Source organism: Eurytemora carolleeae, unplaced genomic scaffold, assembly GCF_000591075.1.
Source record: "Eurytemora carolleeae unplaced genomic scaffold, Eaff_2.0 scaffold518, whole genome shotgun sequence".
Lineage (NCBI taxonomy): Eukaryota > Metazoa > Arthropoda > Copepoda > Calanoida > Temoridae > Eurytemora > Eurytemora carolleeae.
Window position 1 is genome coordinate 97,246 of NW_019396412.1, and position 19,629 is coordinate 116,874.

General features: G+C 32.0%; 2 protein-coding genes and 1 long non-coding RNA gene across 15 annotated transcripts in view; 1 reads left to right on the forward strand and 2 right to left on the reverse strand.

Annotated features, from left to right (window-relative positions):
• Window positions 1-4,275: 4,275 nt before the first annotated feature.
• Window positions 4,276-4,669, reverse strand: LOC111702801 (uncharacterized). The gene is made up of 3 exons (XR_002765494.1): window positions 4,572-4,669; window positions 4,446-4,498; window positions 4,276-4,326 (listed from the first exon to the last, which is right to left on the reverse strand). It is a non-coding gene; the product is annotated as an uncharacterized LOC111702801 (long non-coding RNA).
• Window positions 4,670-6,941: 2,272 nt separating this feature from the next.
• LOC111702798 (uncharacterized) overlaps window positions 6,942-19,629 on the forward strand; it is an 18,067-nt gene continuing 5,379 nt past the window's right edge. The window contains exons 1-8 of one of the 13 annotated variants that reach the window (XM_023474574.1): window positions 6,942-7,026; window positions 8,729-8,847; window positions 9,495-9,547; window positions 10,031-10,089; window positions 11,275-11,374; window positions 13,569-13,637; window positions 15,120-15,253; window positions 16,010-16,091. In XM_023474574.1, coding sequence (XP_023330342.1) covers window positions 8,730-8,847; window positions 9,495-9,547; window positions 10,031-10,089; window positions 11,275-11,374; window positions 13,569-13,637; window positions 15,120-15,253; window positions 16,010-16,091 — 615 coding nt within the window. In that variant the 5' untranslated portion in view covers window positions 6,942-7,026; window position 8,729. Of the gene's footprint in view, window positions 7,027-8,605; window positions 8,848-8,876; window positions 9,205-9,255; window positions 9,293-9,494; window positions 9,548-10,030; window positions 10,090-11,274; window positions 11,375-13,568; window positions 13,638-15,119; window positions 15,254-16,009; window positions 16,092-19,629 lie in introns of those variants that run through there. The other 12 variants (XM_023474578.1, XM_023474581.1, XM_023474584.1 and 9 more) reach the window with 12 other exon arrangements.
• LOC111702800 (nucleoside diphosphate-linked moiety X motif 17) overlaps window positions 18,198-19,629 on the reverse strand; it is a 12,989-nt gene continuing 11,557 nt past the window's right edge. Inside the window, exon 7 of the mRNA XM_023474590.1 lies at window positions 18,198-18,705. Within this exon, the coding sequence (XP_023330358.1) occupies window positions 18,696-18,705 (10 nt within the window). The 3' untranslated portion in view covers window positions 18,198-18,695. The remainder of the gene's footprint in view (window positions 18,706-19,629) is intronic.

The window sequence follows — 19,629 nt, forward strand, 5'->3', positions numbered from 1 at the left end:
ATCAACAAACTAGACAATAGACAAGATTAATAAACTAGACATTGGACAAGATCAATAAACTAGACATTGGACAAGATCAACAAATTAGACATTGACAAGATCAATAAATTAGACACTAGACAACATTAATAAACTAGACACTAGACACCATTAATAAACTAGACACTAGACAACATTAATAAACAAGACAACAGACTAGATAAATGAACTAGACACTAGACAATATTAATAAACTAGACAACAGACTACATAAATAAACTAGACACTAGACAACATTAATTAACTAGACAACAGACAAGATCTTGTAATAAAATATGAAATAATAATAAATAGAAAAGGATAAAACAAATAAAGAGGAAAAACTGGCTAAATACCTCGGAATGTGTCATGAACATAACACTCATATTATTTACTTCAAGAAGAACATCTTTCTCCTTTAAACCTCCCTGAGATGCAGGAGTATGTAGACCCATCACNGTTAGGGAGGTAGAAAAGGATAAAACATATTATATAGGTATATAGGTATATAGGTAGGTATATCACCCTAAACTAAGCTTTCGGTGTGTTCTGAAGTAATTTGCAGTACACTGACCGAAGATATAGTAGCGTTTTAGTTGAGAGTGATATGTAGGTATAAAGGGAGGAAGGTAGAAGGTAGGGAGGTTTTTGTATAGGGAGGTAGTTAGGTCGGTAGGTAGTTCCGTAAGGTGGAATGAAGGTAAGGGGTAGGTAGGAAGGTATATAGTTAGAAAGTTAGAAAGGTAGAAAGGTAGAAAAGTAGGGTAGAAAGTTAGAAATATAGAAAAGGATAAAATCATATTAAAAGAAATCTGATTTATCTTAATCAATTAAATGAAGATATTTTAGATAAAATGTTTAATTTCACTAAATTTAAGCTGACCTTGAATGACAAAATGTGAGGAACAAATTTTAAGTTGATACATTTCTGTACAAAGTATTCAAAGGAATTGAGTTTTTGCCACAAACTCAAATTTTCTAATCCTTATATTTTTTCAACCTGAAGGTGTAAACCCTTGATATTTTTAATTGAGACATGTTGAACCTACATAATTCATAGTTTGAGATATCAACGGTTTACCATACTGTGTTGCAAAGATATTGGGATTAAAAAATTAGAGTTTGTGGCAAAAACTCATTTTTTTATTGAAATCTTTAATAAGACAAAAAACCCAATTCTATCCACATAGTTCTTTAATATTTAGGAAATATTTTATAATTTTATTATAAACTAGCTTAGGAAGAGTCACGGAAGTTCGTAGTAAGATTCTGACTCCACTGGAGACCACCGGAGGGATTTCGTTTTCACTGGAGGGGTTTGAAAAAATGCTTTTTACATAAGGACATCTGAATCCATCCAGTGGAATGTAAATCACCCTGCGTAAAGTTTTAAATTGTAAAAAGCATTTTTTGAAACCTCTCCAGTGAAAATAAAATCCCTCCGGTGGTCTCCAGTAATATCGAAATCTTACTACGAACTTCTTTGAGTCGCTTAGGAACCAAGCGCTGCCAAGGTTGCTTAAAGTCACTCCCACCGTTTACCCGCACTTGTACGATTTTACCGGGAAAATAAATTTTCCCTCTTTAAGTCGAGCCACTCAATTTAGAATCTCAAAACCAAACTAATAACATTCCCGTGAGGCTCCCGGGTTCCCCAATCAAAATTTGAGGCAAATCGGTCCAAGGGTTCCTGAGTTATGATAGGACAAACAAACAGACAGACACAAATTTATATATAGATATAGATATTCTGTTTATATAACCGTTTCACAAATAATTAAAGCGATAATTTATATAAAATCATTTAGGTAGATCATTTAGGTACAGTGATAACCATAAAACAACGCAATGGAAGACGATAATAATTGCAAAAGTTCAATTTCTAGGCAATTATCAGGATTTCCACGCTAGTTATCTATATATATATAGAGTTGTCCAAAAAATCATTTCTAGATATATATATCTACTTTGCTTGACGTCATATCTCATTCAAATATTGAAAAAATGTTGAAATGTGAAACTGCGCTGATTTAGGAGAATTTAAATGCAATCTCTAATCCGAATCCGGGCAAAAATGTTGTTTACAGGTAAAGTGCATTCATATTTTCCGACCTTGAATAAATGCATCAAGATCGTATTCCATTATATTTGAATTTATAAGATGGCCGCCATTTTTTCTCTATTTTCTTTTTACGGTAACTCTTTTCTATGAGTCTACATTATATTAACATAACAAAGATACGTTTTCTGTTCAAAAATATGTCTACTAATGTAGAACAGTAATATAGATTGACAGATAGACAAGCAGATTAACAAATAGAGACGTAGACAAATAAACCAGTCACCCAGATAGAGGGATAGAAAGACAGACAAGCAGTTCTACAATTAGACAAATATACAAATATAGAAGTTGCCAAAAAATGAGAGAGAAAAATAGATATATAGAAAAATAGATGTATAGAAAAATAGATGTATAGAAAATAAAAGAGAGAAAAGAACAGACAAGGCTAGGCAACGAATATAGCCTGTTACACTATATTCGTTGTCCAGCCTTGAGTTTTCAATGGGGTAGTTTGTATTGCACCCCACGACCGGCGGGTTTCCCGACGCTCGTGGATAAATCTAAACATTAGCAACCTAGAATGATCGACAGTTGGAAATAATACAATATATAGGTACAGGGTTATCCAAAAAGGATAAGACTTTTATGAATACCTGTAACTATAAAATATTACAATCTTAGGATAGAATTTGACTCACATCCTTTGTGTGTAACCCTGTATATAGGAGTATGCAGAGCGTTCCATATCATNGGATAAATCTAAACATCAGCAACCTAGAATGATCGACAGTTGGAAATAATACAATATATAGGTACAGGGTTATCCAAAAAGGATAAGACTTTTATGACGACCTGTAACTATAAAACATTACAATCTTAGGGTAGAATTTGGCCTTTTAATGCGCTAAATTAATGCTGTGCAGTCGTCTTTGAAGTCACATCCTTTGTGTGTAACCCTGCATATAGGAGTATACAGAGCGTCCCTCATCATATTGGATTATCTCCAAGCTTTAACGCCTAAATACACACAAAATACTTGAAAACCTTAGTATTTTCTACACATGTACATCTTTATATTAACATTTACAATTTTTTTAAAAAAAGATTTAGTCTTTTTAAATTTTCTGATTAGTCCAAAAAATGCATCGCTACTTGAATCTCTAATTACCTGAATACCTAAATACGCAAACCGAAAAATGTGTATAAACGATCCAATATAATGTGGGACACCCTGTAGATAAATAGACAGGTGTACACAAAGCTAGGGATGATTGACAGTTAAGGCAAAAATTTTGGCAGGAACAAAATTCGAAAGGAAAACAATTAGACATTGAGTCAAGAAGAAAAGTAGAAACGTGGAAAGGTTAAAAGGTACAAACACATATAAATGTGGATAGGAAGAAAGACAGAAAGAAGAAATGTAGATATAAAGAAAGATAGAAAGATATAAAGATAGAAATGTAGATAGGAAGAAAGAAATAAGGAAAGGAATGTAGATAGGAAGAAAGATAGAAAGAAGAAATGTAGATATAAAGAAAGATAGAAAGAAAGGAATGTAGATCGGAAGAAAAATAGAAGAAATGTAGTTAGGAAGAAACATAGAAAGATAGAAATGTAGATAGGAAGAAAGATAGAAAGATAGAAAGATAGAAATGTAGATAGGAAGAAAGATAGAAAGAAGAAATGTAGATATAATGAAAGATAGAAAGAAAGGAATGTAGATAGGAAGAAAAATAGAAGAAATGTAGTTAGGAAAAAAGATAGAAAGATAGAAATGTAGATAGGAAGAAAGATAGAAAGATAGAAATATAGCCAGGACAAAATAATAACTTTAGCTAGGTAGACAGGTAGACAGGTAGATTGGTAGATAGGTAGACAAGTAGACAGGTAGATAGGTAGATAGGTAGACAGGTAAATAGAGGTAGACAGGTAAATAGATGTTTCAGGAAACAAACGGACAGAAAATCCGCCTAAAAATGGTGAAAACTTTATTCCCCCTTTCAGTGTCACAAAATCAAACTTGTTTTATACGAACCGGTCACGTGCGACTTAAGCCCGCCTCCTGCATACCTGTTACATAACTTAAATACGTAGTTTTTAAAATATTAGTTTAAATATACGTCTAAATTGTTGACATGACATTTTCTAATTAGAGTCTGCATTCTTAGAATTCTTGAGAAATCTTGAGAAATATTCAAACCTTTTCTACTTTCAGAACCAGACCCTCATCCACACCTCCAACCACCCTAGATCAGTATCTATTTTCATCATATGTTTTCATTTGTACAATTTTTGTTTTTATCATATTATTATTATTATTGTTATTATTATTATTATTATTATTATTATCATTATATTATTCTACCTGAATCCCCAAGGTTGTGTGGCTGAAGTTCTGTTTAAAATCACTTCTACGACCTAGAATTAAAAAAGATAACTATTTAAAATTAATTTTTAACATTTTGTTTTGAATGCAGTTCTAAACACACACCTCTCTCCCCATCCTAGATTTGACTGTAGACTTTTCTAATTGAAATTTTAAAAGACCTAAGAATATGTTTCTTAAACAAATTTGTTTGATAAAAATAAAAGTTTAGTTTACACTTTTTAAACGTACAAAAGTTTTTTGTTTTTGCTTTAATGAAAAATATTCAACACTGAAAATTATTTGAAGTTAAATTTTTTGCTGTGAGGCCAGATTTTAGGAGAACCTCGTTTCTCTCTCTCAATATTTCAAGATCCAAGAAAAATGGAGAGGGGAGGGGGGGCGTCACATAGATAGAACATCTGAATATGTTTTCAAATACCATAACTTTACGTTTTTTTGTTGACATCAAGGATATGCTAATTACAAAAGGAACACTTCATATCACGTAGAATTCACGTAAATTTCACCCAAAAGCTATATATAAATTTAGCTTGTCTGTCTGTCTGTTTGTGTCCAATAAACGTGAAAACGGCTGAACCGATCGGGTCCAAACTTTGTGTGGGACCTCACGCGACCCCAGGGAAGGTTTATGAATGATCAAAATTTGTGCTTAAAAGTCTCTTTTTTTTTTGTAAAATTTTGAAAATGCGCGAAAAAATATTATGAAATCCGCAAGCGTTTTTGTTTTATACCGTACAAAGAGAAGATGCTCACAGATGAAGCCATAATTAAAAAATGAAATAGAAGATGTGCGCGAAGCGCCCTGAAAACCCGGTATACTAAAATATACTTTGATTGTCTGTCCGTTTGTATCCAATAAACGTTAAACGACTGAACCGATCGGGCCGAAATTTTGTGTGGAACCTCGCGTGCCCACGGGAAATTTTATTTTGGATGGTCGAAGTTTAAAAACTCGATTTTTGAAAATTTTAAAAATTCACGAATTTTTTTTTTATAAAATCCGAGAAATTTTGTTTGTTTTTGTTTTACAATGTGGACGAAGAAAACGTGTTTGAACAATTGAAATAGAAGAATCCCGCGAAGCGCCCTGAACTCCTTGTATATTAAAATTTTATATGATTTGAAACCTGAGAATCTCAGGCGTTGAGCGATACATAAAAGATATACTGGTCGCGTGATTCAGACGGAAATCACGTGACCAGTATACTGTACTGCCATTGGCTGAAGTTCTGCAGACGTAATACAGACTATACGGCCTAAATGTAATAATCTTTTCAACAATATCTATTAAAAATACAAAATAAAAATTAAAAATTATGATTGGAGCAAACCTGAGATTCTCAGGCTCCTGTGGGATATTGTCTTTTTCAGATTAGTTGCGTATTTGTTGAATATGATCTGTTTTAACCTACTACTTTTATACAAAATTGTATATATATGAATTTTTGTATAATTTTGAAACAGATTTTGTTCTATTTGGTTCAGCTAAAGAATTAAACATATCATGGAAGGAAGCTGGAAGGTTTTCATAAAAGTTTAACTTGGTCTAAAGATTCTAAGTTTTACAGGAAAGTTTGGTTTCCAGGGAAAGCTGGGTTTCCAAGCTAGTGCTGGTAAAATATATCTACAAAACCCCACAACAAAGTTTATTAATATTTTGGCCTTGATCAATGTAAAATATTGTTGAAACTTAAGCGGGGCATCGGTGGTTAGTTGTTTAATTGGCTTGTTAGTTCGTTGGTTCGTTAGTTAGTTGGTTCATTGATTAATTGGTTCGTTGGTTCGTTGGTTAGGCTCCTTAACTCATCATTCATAATATCCATATTTTTATTCAACTACAAAGCACGAGAAAATACAAATAAAAAAATCACAATTTACTTTGGACCCGCCTAACTAGAGTATGTTGTTTTAATTGGTTGGCCTACTATAAACGAATGAGAATTGCAGATAAAAACACTGTACATTGTACATTTTAAACATAAGTATAATGATAAATCAGGAAAGGGGTAAGGAGAAGGTGAGGTAGTAGTATAAGTATGTTATTAAAATCATGTTTATGAACTACAGGGTGAAGAAGATAGTAAAGACTAAGTTTATCAACATGATACACAGTTTTTTTACAGATATAACTTGAATAACTATCTAAATAGATCTTGGCTATTGTTCTTTTAAACGATTTTGCAGATTTAGTTTCGTTAAGCTCTAATTCAATCGAATTCCATATTTTTGGAATTAAAGCAGAGGGAAGGAAAACATTCTAGAGTTTTAAGGAGAACCCGTTCAAGTTTATATGATTTTGTTCTATTTGGTTCATCTAAAGAATTAAACATATGATGGAAGGAAGCTGGAAGGTTTTCATAGTTTATATGTATCATCAAGATCTAATCTGAAAAATATTGAATCTGAATGTGCCTTAAATGAACAGGGGGGGGTCCAGCACCCATAGCCCCCCTCCCCACTATATAAGCCCCTGAAAGCTGGCTAAATTGTATAAAAGAAGAAACTTTTTCTTTTCTTCCGCAGTTTTAGGTTTATGAAAATAAAAGAAGATTTTAAGGTAAAGTACTAAGATTAAAATTTAAAATTCGAATCATGGTTTCTTTTGTTTTATAATTCTCAAACATTTTTCCGATAACACGGAAACAAAATACGGAAAAGACCAATTTCTATTTGAGAAAAATTCCGGAACAAGCTAATTTAACTTGGAAGATTTACTTGAACCATTTATTTTAACAATAATGATCCAAAAATGTAAAATTTCAATCGATGAATAAAAAATCAATTAAAACAACTCAGTTTGATTTTTTGGCTGAATTCTTTATCTCAGTTTTTTACCTATAGTTTTTAAATAGTATTTTTGAAAATCCCATTTGGTTATAAGTGTTCTCTATCTGTAGAATCACAACTTGAAAGTAATTTAAACATATTTTGATGTTTTCTTCATCATCATCTGTCCTAGAACAGAATTGCAATTATAAAAAACATCATGAAATAAAGAATTGAAAAAATTATTTATATAAGAAAAGAAATTTAACAAATTTTATTGGTCAAACATTAAGAATGAGAATCTTGATTTGAACTGATAGTATTTGACGAAAACGTCATTCATTTTCAGCGTCGTAATGGACATTTTTTAATTCGCAGTTTACAGGAAACCATCTCTTTATTTTGTAATAACCTTAGCTCTAGTCCGACGACGTTGTGTCCAGAATAGACTCTATTTGACAAAATGATACTCTATAATAATCTGCAATTTTTTTTGCAATTTGCTAAATTTTAAGTATTATCGCAAAATCTAAATTTTAAGCGAAAAATGTGCAAACAAAAACAAAAACAGCGCGAACTATGACAAATTATGCATTTTTAAAAAGCCCTTGACCCAACAAATTGAAATACGCAAAAAAATTCAAAATGTTTAAAATCTAAATGTGTATTCAAGAAAAACTAAAATTGTGCAAATAATCTTTTTAAGCGTCTGTCCAAAAATATACGCAAAATTTCTTTGCAGAAATTGTGCAATCTGCTTCCTTGTGTTGTAGGCTTTCCAACGACTGGAAGTAGGTCTAGATTTTAATTTAGTCTGGTTAATGTCAAATCAGGCATTTAGGCAGTATATGCTTGAGGACTCAGGCAGTTGGTAAAAAAGCCCAGCTTTTATCCTTAAGTGAGGGGCATGCAATTATAGTTAGAAAAGTAAAAAAATTAAACAGCCTCAGACAAATACTTTTTGAGTTATGGCAAAAAAGAGGGGGGGGGGAGGGTTCACGGAGACCCGCCCTCAGTCGGAATAGGGTTAATAACAACTTTGCCTATTCTGTTTAGACTGTTGATTTATATTAGCGCTTATAAAGTTACTATTGGCTCGCATAATTTTACTTGCTCTTTAAGTCTCTGAATGGGATTGAGGAAACCTTTTAATCTACCAGACTATTAAGTTCTTAGTTTGGGTTGTAAGATTGTTTTGATCTCCAGGCAAAGCTGGGTTCCCAAGCTAGTGGTATTGTAATNAAATAAGTTAAAAAGGAGCTTATTATGATTAAATTATATTATATCATAATATTAATTCATTCTTTGAGCGTAAAGTCTATATGATCTATCTGTTAGTCGTAAAGAAATTAATCATAATTAATTAATTAAACCGGCCTTCCTGTACTCAAATACATGTACTGCATGCGGACAAAGGTAGAGTACATCATGGGTACCCATGGAGTACATGCAGCGGACATTTACGAAATGTTGTAAATCTCATTTTATTTTAGAATGAGGGGGGTTGGAAACTGGCCTTGTTGGGTCAGTTTTGGGTTCTACGCAGCAGTTGCTAGTATAAGTGGTTGGTACTTCTTCATCATGTATGATGATATTGCAGGCCTTAAACCAGGTACTGGGGGGGGATTCTACGTAGCAGTTGCTAGTATAAGTAGTTGGTACTTCTTCATCATGTATGATGATATTGCAGGCCTTAAACCAGGTACTAGGGGGGGGATTCTACGCAGCAGTTGATAGTATTAGTAGTTGGTACTTCTTCATCATGTATGATGATATTGCAGGCCTTAAACCAGGTACTAGGGGGATTCTACGTAGTAGTTGCTAGTATAAGTGGTTGGTACTTCTTCATCATGTATGATGATATTGCAGGCCTTAAACCAGGTACTAGGGGGATTCTACGTAGTAGTTGCTAGTATAAGTGGTTGGTACTTCTTCATCATGTATGATGATATTGCAGGCCTTAAATCAGGTACTAGGGGGGATCTACGCAGCAGTTGATAATATTAGAAGTTGATACTTCTTCATCATGTACGATGACATTGCAGGCCTTAAACCAGGTCTTAGGGGGGATTCTACGCAGCAGTTAATAGTATCAGTGGTTGGAACTTCTTCATCCTGTATACAGGATAGATGTAGCATCATTTCGACGAAGGAGGTCGTTTTCTTCCGAGCGTTAGACGATTTTTAAAATTTCACGAGCAACACCAGGAAGTTAAGCTATAATACGTTTTCTTAGTTTATTTCATTACTATTTTTCAGATCGGAGTAGAGTTCAAAACATTACAAATGGTACTTTAGACGCTAATAATGAGGTATCACAATTTCATTTTCTAATTTTTTTTAATAAAAACTCTGTTTTCTGAAATTACTTCTTAGATCATAAATTTATTATAATTTTACTTTTCTTAAAACAAACCTTGAAAACTAATTTCTATTTATATTTGCATTATTCCTAAAAGGGGGGGGTAGACATCATTTTAAGGGATCCTTAATTTCTAGAGTGGGATAACCGATTCACAACAGAATCATTGAAACCTTTGTCTGATCAATGGTGACTAACTAAAAATTATAAAAATTGATTTATGTTAAAGATACAGTAAAGGAAACTTGCAGGGTCGTACGAGAGCATTTGTGTAGGGGGAGGGGGGGGCACCTTTTTGTTCGCGTCAATTAAATCGGACATTTCAATTTGGTCAATTGAAAAAAAGTCTACATTCCCTTTAATGTATTGTATTTTTTTGAATATTAAGAATATTAAGAATATTAGGAATATTAAGAATATTAAGAATATTAAGAATATTGAGGATGGTCGGAATGATTCTGAAATTGAAGAATACTGGAATATCACTACAAGGTTATAACACAACATTTTGGAAATAATCTTAAAAAACTGGAAATCATTCATATCTGTTTAGTTTAAAGAAATCAGAGACCGAATTAAAAAAATTTGAGCCGCGGCTTAAATTTGAGACTCGACTCAAATATCGTTGGTTCCACTTGAAATTGTATTCAATGTTGCGAGATTAAAACCGGCCCTCAATCGAAACCGGTTTTTGGCATATTTGAGACGCGGTTCAAATTTATTAAATTCGGACTCTGGTAAATAATAACTGGAAGTAAAATTTTAAACAAATTACCAACAAATCAATAATAAATAAATAAAATAATTATTCTACAAGGTTTATGGGAGACTTTCATGACACCTTTAAACTCCTTTATAATTCTAACTTTAAACTCCTTTATAATTCTAACTTTAAACTCCTTTATAATTCTAACGATTTGTGGTTTAAATTTTATCCCCAGCTTTAGTACGTATTTAAATGGTATCTATTCTATATATATAAAGTTAATATCTCTGTTTGTCAATCTGCCTGTTTGTTTGTTTGTTTGTCCGATCATAACTCAGGAACCCCTGAACCAATTTGCCTCAAATTTTGATTGGGGAAATCGGGAATGTTCTTAGCTTGGTTTTGATATTCTCAGTTGAGTGTGTCGACTTTAACAGCAAAAATTTAGATGCCCGGTAAAATCGTTCAAGTGCAGGTAAACGGCGGAATACTCTTTTAGTAACCTTGGCAAGCTGGGTTCCCAACCTAGTACTGTATGATTGTCTTTGAAGTCTCGTCCTTTGTGAGTCAATCCTCTCAGATTTAAATGAAAATCGTCAAAGAATCAAAGTGTTCAAATCAGAGTCAAAGTGTTCGAATCTGAATCAAAGTATTCGAATTAGAATCAAAATGTTCGAATTAGAATCAAAGTGTTCAAATCAGAATCAAAGTGTTCGAACCAGAATCAAAGTATATGAATCAGTATTATAGTGTTAAAATCAAAATCAAAGTGTATGAATCAGAATCAAAGTGTTCAAATCGATCAGTCAAGCTAAAAAATCAAAGAGAATAGAATATATATTCTATTCTCTTTGTAAAAAATACACCACGGGGTTCCTCCCCCCCCCCAANAAAATGCTAGTTGCACCCATGGTCTTCACCCAATTTTGAACAAATATGACTTCTTCTTCATTCTAATGTGTATTTTTAAGTTCTATTAGTTCTAATAGTACAGAATATATGGAGATGGATAATATTAGTGCAGAATATATGGAGATGGATAATATGGACGAGGATTTTTCTCATCTAAAGGAAACAATTCTTTTATTTAAAAGTTTGATAATTTTTTTTTTGCTAAATCATGTCACCTAACAAGGCTGCAACTATAGAGCTTTCAAAAAAAAGGCATATTTTGTTATCTCATTTAAAAGCTCAAATACAGGGGATATTAGTTCCAAAACTAACACTTGGCCCATTTCTAACACTGAATGTTAGAAATGGGCACAAATTGATAGACTGGGTTTTTAGAATCCCAGCCCATATCGAGAGTAAAAGTCGAAAAAAAAATTTGTGAATCACGAATTTTTCATTTTCATTTTTTGTTTTGATAAGCGATAAGCCTAAAACAAGAAATTAAAGTACATATTTGTGGAAAATTTTACGGTTTTTTAATCTGAATGTTTTCTGTAATTTTATCATAGTTTTCAATAAACGTGTTTAAGACTATATATCATATAATTCTAAATATGCAAAGTAAAATGTAAATTGCACGGATTTTGCAATAAAAAATGATTAACTTTTGGATATTATGCAAGCTCTAATCATGTATTGATAAAGTTGTGCGTAAGTGCGTAAATACTTGAAATTGACATTGATATGAATTCCGGTAATTGTCACAAAACCAGGATATGTTCCGAAAACGCGACATGAGCTGAAATCCGGTAATTGTTTCAAATTGGGATATGTTCGAAAATGAAATCAAGAATCATCAAAAACTAATTCTCACACCTCGTTATTAGTTTAAAATTGATATTTATTGTTTCAATACAGTTTTAGCCATTTTTTATAAATATATGGTGTAATTTTGTTTTACTCGTCTTGGATTTAAAGATATATATACTCCTGAAAAAGATAACTTTGCAGATTTGGCCCATTTCTGACACTCAGTGTTAGAAATGGGCCAAGTGTTAGTTTTGGATCTAATATCCCCTGAAATACACTTTACACTTTACAATTTACACTTTATACTTTACAATTTACAATTTATACTTTACAACATACATTTTTTACTTTACAATTTACACTTTATACTTTACAATTTACACTTTATACTTTACAACTTACACTTTGTACTTTACAATTTACACTTGACACTTTTACATTACACATAAAACAAATTGAAATAACACTAAAGGACACTAGATGTCGTCTTTTCAAGATTTCGATGAAACTCGTTCATAATAACCCTGAGACAGAAGCCCAGTGGAGTTTCGCGCAGTCGGCGTAGAACAGACTCTCTCTGTCTTGTAATTCTACGTCGACTGTTGGATGATGGATCAACTATAGGATAAATTGTTGGCGCAGTCCACCCTGCCCAACTGGCTTGGCTGATAGTTACTAACCATAAAGCTGTATATATACGTGTAGAAATTGATATATTCACATAATCGACCTGTAGGTTTTAGGGTTATCGTTAATGTTGCGCACACTAGTTCTGCAATATCAGCTGTCCACAGAGCCCAAAACTTAAGACAGGGTATCATTATGAAAACCAGTTTTAAAACCCGGGTTTTACGAATGGGATTAGGCAGTTTTGTGGATATCAATATTCTTGTTATGAAATATTTGTTTCTTCATATTCTCCATTTTTTCGAATCTCTCAAATCAAAATCTACAAAATGTTAAGACCCCAAAAAGGATACTCAAGGGTTTTGTTGAACGATACTCTTTTAAATTTCGGGCTCAGAGCCCAAAATTTAAGACAGGGTATAGTTATAAAAACCAGTTTTGAAACCCGGGTTTCACGGATGGGGTTAGGCAGTTTTGTAGATATCAATATTTTTGTAATGAAATATTTTATTATTTAGTTTCTTCATATTCTCCTTTTTTTCGAATCTCTTAAATTAAAATTTATTTAAATGTTAAGACCCCAAAATGGAAACTCGGGAGTTTCATTCAACGATACTCTTTTAAATTTCGGGCTCAGAGGGTTTATCTTTATGGACTTTGACCAAATATCACGATGTGTTTCTTCTTAAAATTAATGAATTTCAGTGGTTTTAATAATATAATTCACAATAACAATCATTTTACTATTCATTAGCGCTCGTGTTGATATATTTGACACTATTTAGTGATTTGAATTTCTATTTTTGGACAATTTTGTTTCATATATATAACAATTTACACTTTTCTCCTTTACTAGGTTTGGAATACCTAAAAGAAGTGATGTTAGGATGAAACAAAATATATTTTAATTTAATAAATGATTGTACACTCTGTACAGTACTACATGGCGGCCTGCTTCTGGATCTGTTGGGGATCATGTGCTCCTAATCTGTACAATACAATACAGGTAACATGCAAACAGTACAGTTTCTTACATTTCAGCTGTACATAAAAAGATCAGCCATTGCACGAGGAAAGTTAAAAGTTAAATACAAGGTACAAAGGATGTGACTTCAATGTTAAATACAAGGTACAAAGGATGAGACTTCAAGGTAGACTTTACCGAATTTCATATACAGGGTGTCCCACGAAACATGACAGTATGCAAGACGACTTGAATATCATCTTGACTTTTGATAAAATTTGCTGCATTTATTTGTCAACCTAATTTTAGAAGAAAAATTTTAGAGATAATAATCACAAAATTCCCCTAGTCCTGCCATTTCAAAAATGTGGTCTGTTTTTTTGTGCTTTTAATATTGCCTGAGATATGAAGAATTTCGTTCAGGTTTCGACAATTTTGCTTTTATTTAACAAAATTGAAATCTGAACAAAATTCTTAAGATCTCCGGTAATATTGAAAGCACAAAAAAACGCAGACCACTTATTGGAAATGCCGGGGCTAGGAGAATTATGTGGTAATTGTTTCAAGAATCATACATGTCATAGTAGATTGACGACTAAATGTTGCAAATAAATTCAAATATTAAAGACGACTTTCAAGTGGTCTTGCTTCTGTCATGTTTCGTGGGACACCCTGTATCTGGCAGTTTCCTCATATTCATGATTCCCTCCAACTATAAACTTGTTTCTTTCATTGTCAAATGAATAAAAAATAACATTAAAAATCTACATTCAAGACAAAAGACGAAATCTTACCTTAAGATTGTTATATTTAAGAGTTTCATTCTTTGTGGGTAACACTGAAATTACACGGGATTCTACTTTTAAAGATTTGAAATCGTACGATGGTCTCTATATTCCCCCATACCTTGTGTTTATTGTTTACTTTTTATGCTTTATACCGCATTTTCACTAAAATTATCGACCTATGATTTTCCCCCAACAGAGGGACGTTATGTTACTTCACGTCCTATGGGACAATTAAGTAAAACGACCCGATGTGTGAAGTTTTTGTGAAAAAATTCGCGCATTTTCATCTTAAAAGACGATAAAATTGTAAACAACTACTTTTTTCGGGAGATTATACTTGACCACGAGTTCCCTCAACCAATTTTGCCTACAAAACATCCCTTGTTGTGCTCTGGATGTTTTGTCGGCAAAATTAGTCTTGAGGAACCCTTGGTAAAGTAAAATTCCCTTAACTTCCCTGCAAAGTAGCTGTAAATAATTATAATGATACAGGGTTACCCGCAAAGGATGAGACTGTAAATACCAACTACAACTTTTTAAATATAACGATTCAATGGTATTTCTACTTTGAGTATAGTATTTTTATGGCCTTCACATTGATTGTACAAAGATAGTTACAAGCTTGTAGTTGCAGGAAATTATGAATGTAAGGAAACAGACAAATTATAATATCTCATCCCTTGTAGGTAACTCTGTATAATCACAATCACAATATGTTTATTGTTTACATGTTTAGGTTTTAAGAGGATTTATAAACTTCTATGATGATATAATAACTCAGATCTTTATAATGGTCAATTACCTGACTATAGTCATCAACACTCTTGATGTTATCCGGACTCATTGGATCTACATTCCTCCAGTTCTAAGGTCACAATATTTTAAAATTATTAAAAACTATTTTTTTTAAATTTAAGTTTTCAAATCCGGTATTCAGTATATATTATATTATTATTATAAAGATTTATTCAAACACAAAGACATAAATACATATATAAATGGTGTAGTTTAAATTTGTTAAAATGAATTTTTGAAAATACAGGTTTCCAAAAGAAAAGACAAAAATAGCAAAATTATGCACAAATAGACAACATTGATCATTACTCATTACATAACATATTTATCATTTCAGTTATTACGTAATCATCGAATCCAACCGCCCGCCAAGGGTTTGTGTATTATTCATAAAACAAATATTGCAATAGAAACATTTATATCGTCCATAGCATTTTGATCGGACGTTCCAGGACGATCTATTATCGGAAATTTTATGCTAAATTAAATAATGTTTTTATCGAGTTTTTTTTTATCTCTAAGAAGATTCCAAGAAAGTAGGTGTAAGATGTAATATTTAATTTCTGTTATAATTTATTCGATGATAAATCATCTATAATTTATCAAATCAGGACCACAATCTTGAGATGGCTATACACTCAGAATATTGCAATTTACTTTTAGGTTTAGATAAATATAAACCTCTAATGGGCGGTTTTCTAATTTAAAAAAAAATCATGTTACAAACGTTATTTCTCAAATTATTTTTTAACCAAGCAAATTTTGGAAACGTTTTATAAAAGCTTTGTTTCAGCTTATAGCAATTATAACTAGCTGTATCTCCTGAATTAGGTTGGGATTGTTTGGCGCGGGTCTGTTTATGATACACCTAGAGCTGGTTAGGTTAACCATACTCTTCTTTTTCCCGGCTAAGGTATCGTGACAGTGTTTTGTTACAAAAAAGTTTTTTGAAATTCAATGCTTGTTGTTACGTTGTATCAAGTTTTTTGCAAAGAAAACAGAAAATTTTTTTAAAAAGTGGAAAACTTTACAAAAGAAAGAGTTTTATCAATAAGTTAAACTTATTTAAGATAAAGATGGTAATTCAGTAACCACTTTTATATCGTCTTTGTTACATGTGGCATTTTTTCATGAACACATTTATTGCAGTCTTGATATTTTGATATTCTTGATATGTGGTCTACCTATTTTGTATCTTCAAAATTGACGGAGATATTGCGAAATTTGTACAATTTTCAATTTATTTAATAAATCAAAATTGTCCTTTGTCAATTTTTAAGTTACAAGAAAGGTAGACCACTTTATAAAAAGTTCGTCAGACATAGAGCCTCGGTTTTTTTTACTTTCTTTGTCATGAATTAAATATTAAAAATCAAAGACGATATTCAAGTCGTCTCTCAATTCTCATGTTTATTGAGAGACCCTGTAGCTTAAATTAGTTCTCAAATCCATAAATTAATAATATGAATAATAAGATCTTGTTTAAGGGATTGTACGCTTAATAATAAGAGACCCTTTATTTGTATAAATTGGCATATTGAAGATTCACTTCAGTGATTTTTAAATCTCTTGTTGATAAACAATAAGGAAGATACCGTCGTTTTTCTACCTTGAATTTTTAAATTCCACCATTTCCACCATTGCCTCCTGCAGCATAAATCCAGAATTCACTATCACAGAGAACCCGCATTCAAAAATAATCAATTTTCAGCGAGGCAAACAAGGATAAATCATTCATTCTTCATCAGACAAAGGTTTTAAAGGGACAGACCGGCTATGTAGGGTAGTTAAATTGAGTATGCAGTGTTGTGGACAAATTCTTTAGGATTCATTTTCAGATTTCTTCAAATTCTTTAAATGTCGTCTTTTCAATAAAAATTCCAGAAAATCTGCAGAATATCTTTGTGATTACGGAGAGATTACAGAATCTAATAATTGATTAAGATTACTTATTTTCGATGATAAGAGTCAATTTTTATTTTCTCAACCTGTTCCTAAACAACAAATTAGTTTACTGTAGAATTTTGTTTACATTTCTCGTGGTCGTTATCTAATAATTAAAAAAACAATTCTGAAAACGTATCCATCCAAAAGTACGATTTTGAACGTCGACAGATCTTTAAATATTTTCATGTCTTAAATTAATCCTAAAGAATTTGTCCACAACTCTGCATAGTCAGTTTAATTACCTTACATAGCCTGTCTCTGTCCCTTTAAGGGTACCGTCGTTAATCAGATATGCCACTCTTCAAATGTTTGGGTCACTTGACGTGTTACCTATAGTTCCTTAAACGTTCAAAATGGCGGCGAGTGAAAATGAACTCTTAAAAATAAATAAGAACAGTCGTCTCTGAAATCTAGATATCAATCCTATATCTGGGTTACCCACAAAGGATGAGACTTCAGAGACGATTGTTAGGATTTGCTTAGGTTCCTTGTAGGCCAAAACTTGCTTATTTCTATGCATAATCATATAGTAAACAATTAAAATACTCAATTGAATGCAGAAACAAAAAAATAATGTTTCAAATGTCCTGTCCTATGTTTAGAGTTGTCTGTACAGTTTCATCCTTTGTGTTGTGGGTAACCCTGTACTAAAAAATAATGCTTCAAATGTCCTGTCCTATGTTTAGAGTCGTCTGTACAGTTTCATCCTTTGTGTTGTGGGTAACCCTGTACTAAAAAATAATGCTTCAAATGTCCTGTCCTATGTTTAGAGTTGTCTGTACAGTTTCATCCTTTGTGCTGTGGGTAACCCTGTACTAAAAAATGTAAAATACCGTATGTTGTAATATTTTGCCATTAAAACATCAATTAAGTCATATTTCAATAGAATATTATTGAGACGCAGTAACAAAAGTCATAATATGTTTGTCATAAATATGTTTTTCATAAATACATTTGTCATAATACGATTTTTATAAATAACATTTTTCATAAATTACAAAAGTCATAGATAACACAAGTCATAAATTCCATCTGTCAAAAATACGTTTTTATAGTATACAAATCATACATTTCTCATAATTTATCCCATTTTAACATGTTTAAAAAAGTAGAAAATACGCAATTTTTAAAAATCAAATCTGCGTTAAACTATCTTTTCTCGGAAATTGCATGGATCGTCTCGTGAGATTTGAGAAAACATCTCAAAATCTCCAAGCTGTGATGCTCACCACTATACATGTATTACCTCAACAACAACAACTGGTTATTTTCCAGTAAAAGCTGCAACAAAAAATCTGGTTTATACTGACAAAACAAGGAAAAACTTAAACATTTGGAGAAAACTAAATATTTCTAGATATTTCTAATTTTTCTTCTCATTTCAGACATTTTTTCTGAACTTTCACGTTATTCCTCCCCACTCTCCCCCCCCCACCTTCCCTGAGATTGGTTGGGAAACGGGGGGGGAATAATAATGTAGTTTTTTTTTGAACTGAGAAAAATCACATCACTTAAAACAAATAATTACGAAATATTTATACCTGTGTTGTGGAGTAAAGTTCAGTATCCTTCAGTTTGCTCTTAAAAATAAGATTTAGAAGAAAAATTAAATATCTAAAAGAGATGGTGGAGATGTCCTATTTGATGAGGGGGGAGGGGGCCCTGCCTTCATTTTTGGTTGAAATCTTCCAATTTTTTGGCTTGAAATCTGTAGTAGGTGACTATCATCTTGTACCCCAGGATGATTATCTAAAGGTCTAGCCAGTGAACAAGTAGCCAATCTTGTATTACAAATATAATGTTAACATATTTGAAAATATAATAGAAATAATATGAAAATATGATTATGTATGATTAGTATGCTATGAAAATCGTATTTATGACAAATGAAAGTTACGAATTTTGTAATTTATGACTTATGAACTTTATGAAAAATGTAATTTACGACTTTTGTAATTATGACAAACGTATCATGAAAAATATATTTATGACAAAATTATTATGACTTTTGTTACTGCGCCATTATTGATTTGTCAACACTGGCTCAACAGAGCGATAATATAATGCAAAATCAAACATCTCTGTGCAAACATTGTTTAAAATGTTCACATTAACCTTTAAAAAGGCAATTATTATGAAACAAAAGGAATTTAAATACAGGGTCTCAATAGGGCCTGGATGTAGTAAATGCCCTACTCTAATAAATCCTTTTAGATCAGTACCAATCCGGGTCGCTCAATAATATGAGGTATCTGTCTCACAAGATACTACAAGATATAACTCAATCATGAACTCCAGGTTGCTCAATAATCTCAGGTATCTGTCTCACAAGATACTACAAGATATAACTTAATCATGAACTCCAGGTTGCTCAATAATCTCAGGTATCTGTCTCACAAGATACTACAAGATATAACTTAATCATGAACTCCAGGTTGCTCAATAATCTCAGGTATCTGTCTCACAAGATACTACAAGATATAACTTAATCATGAACTCCAGGT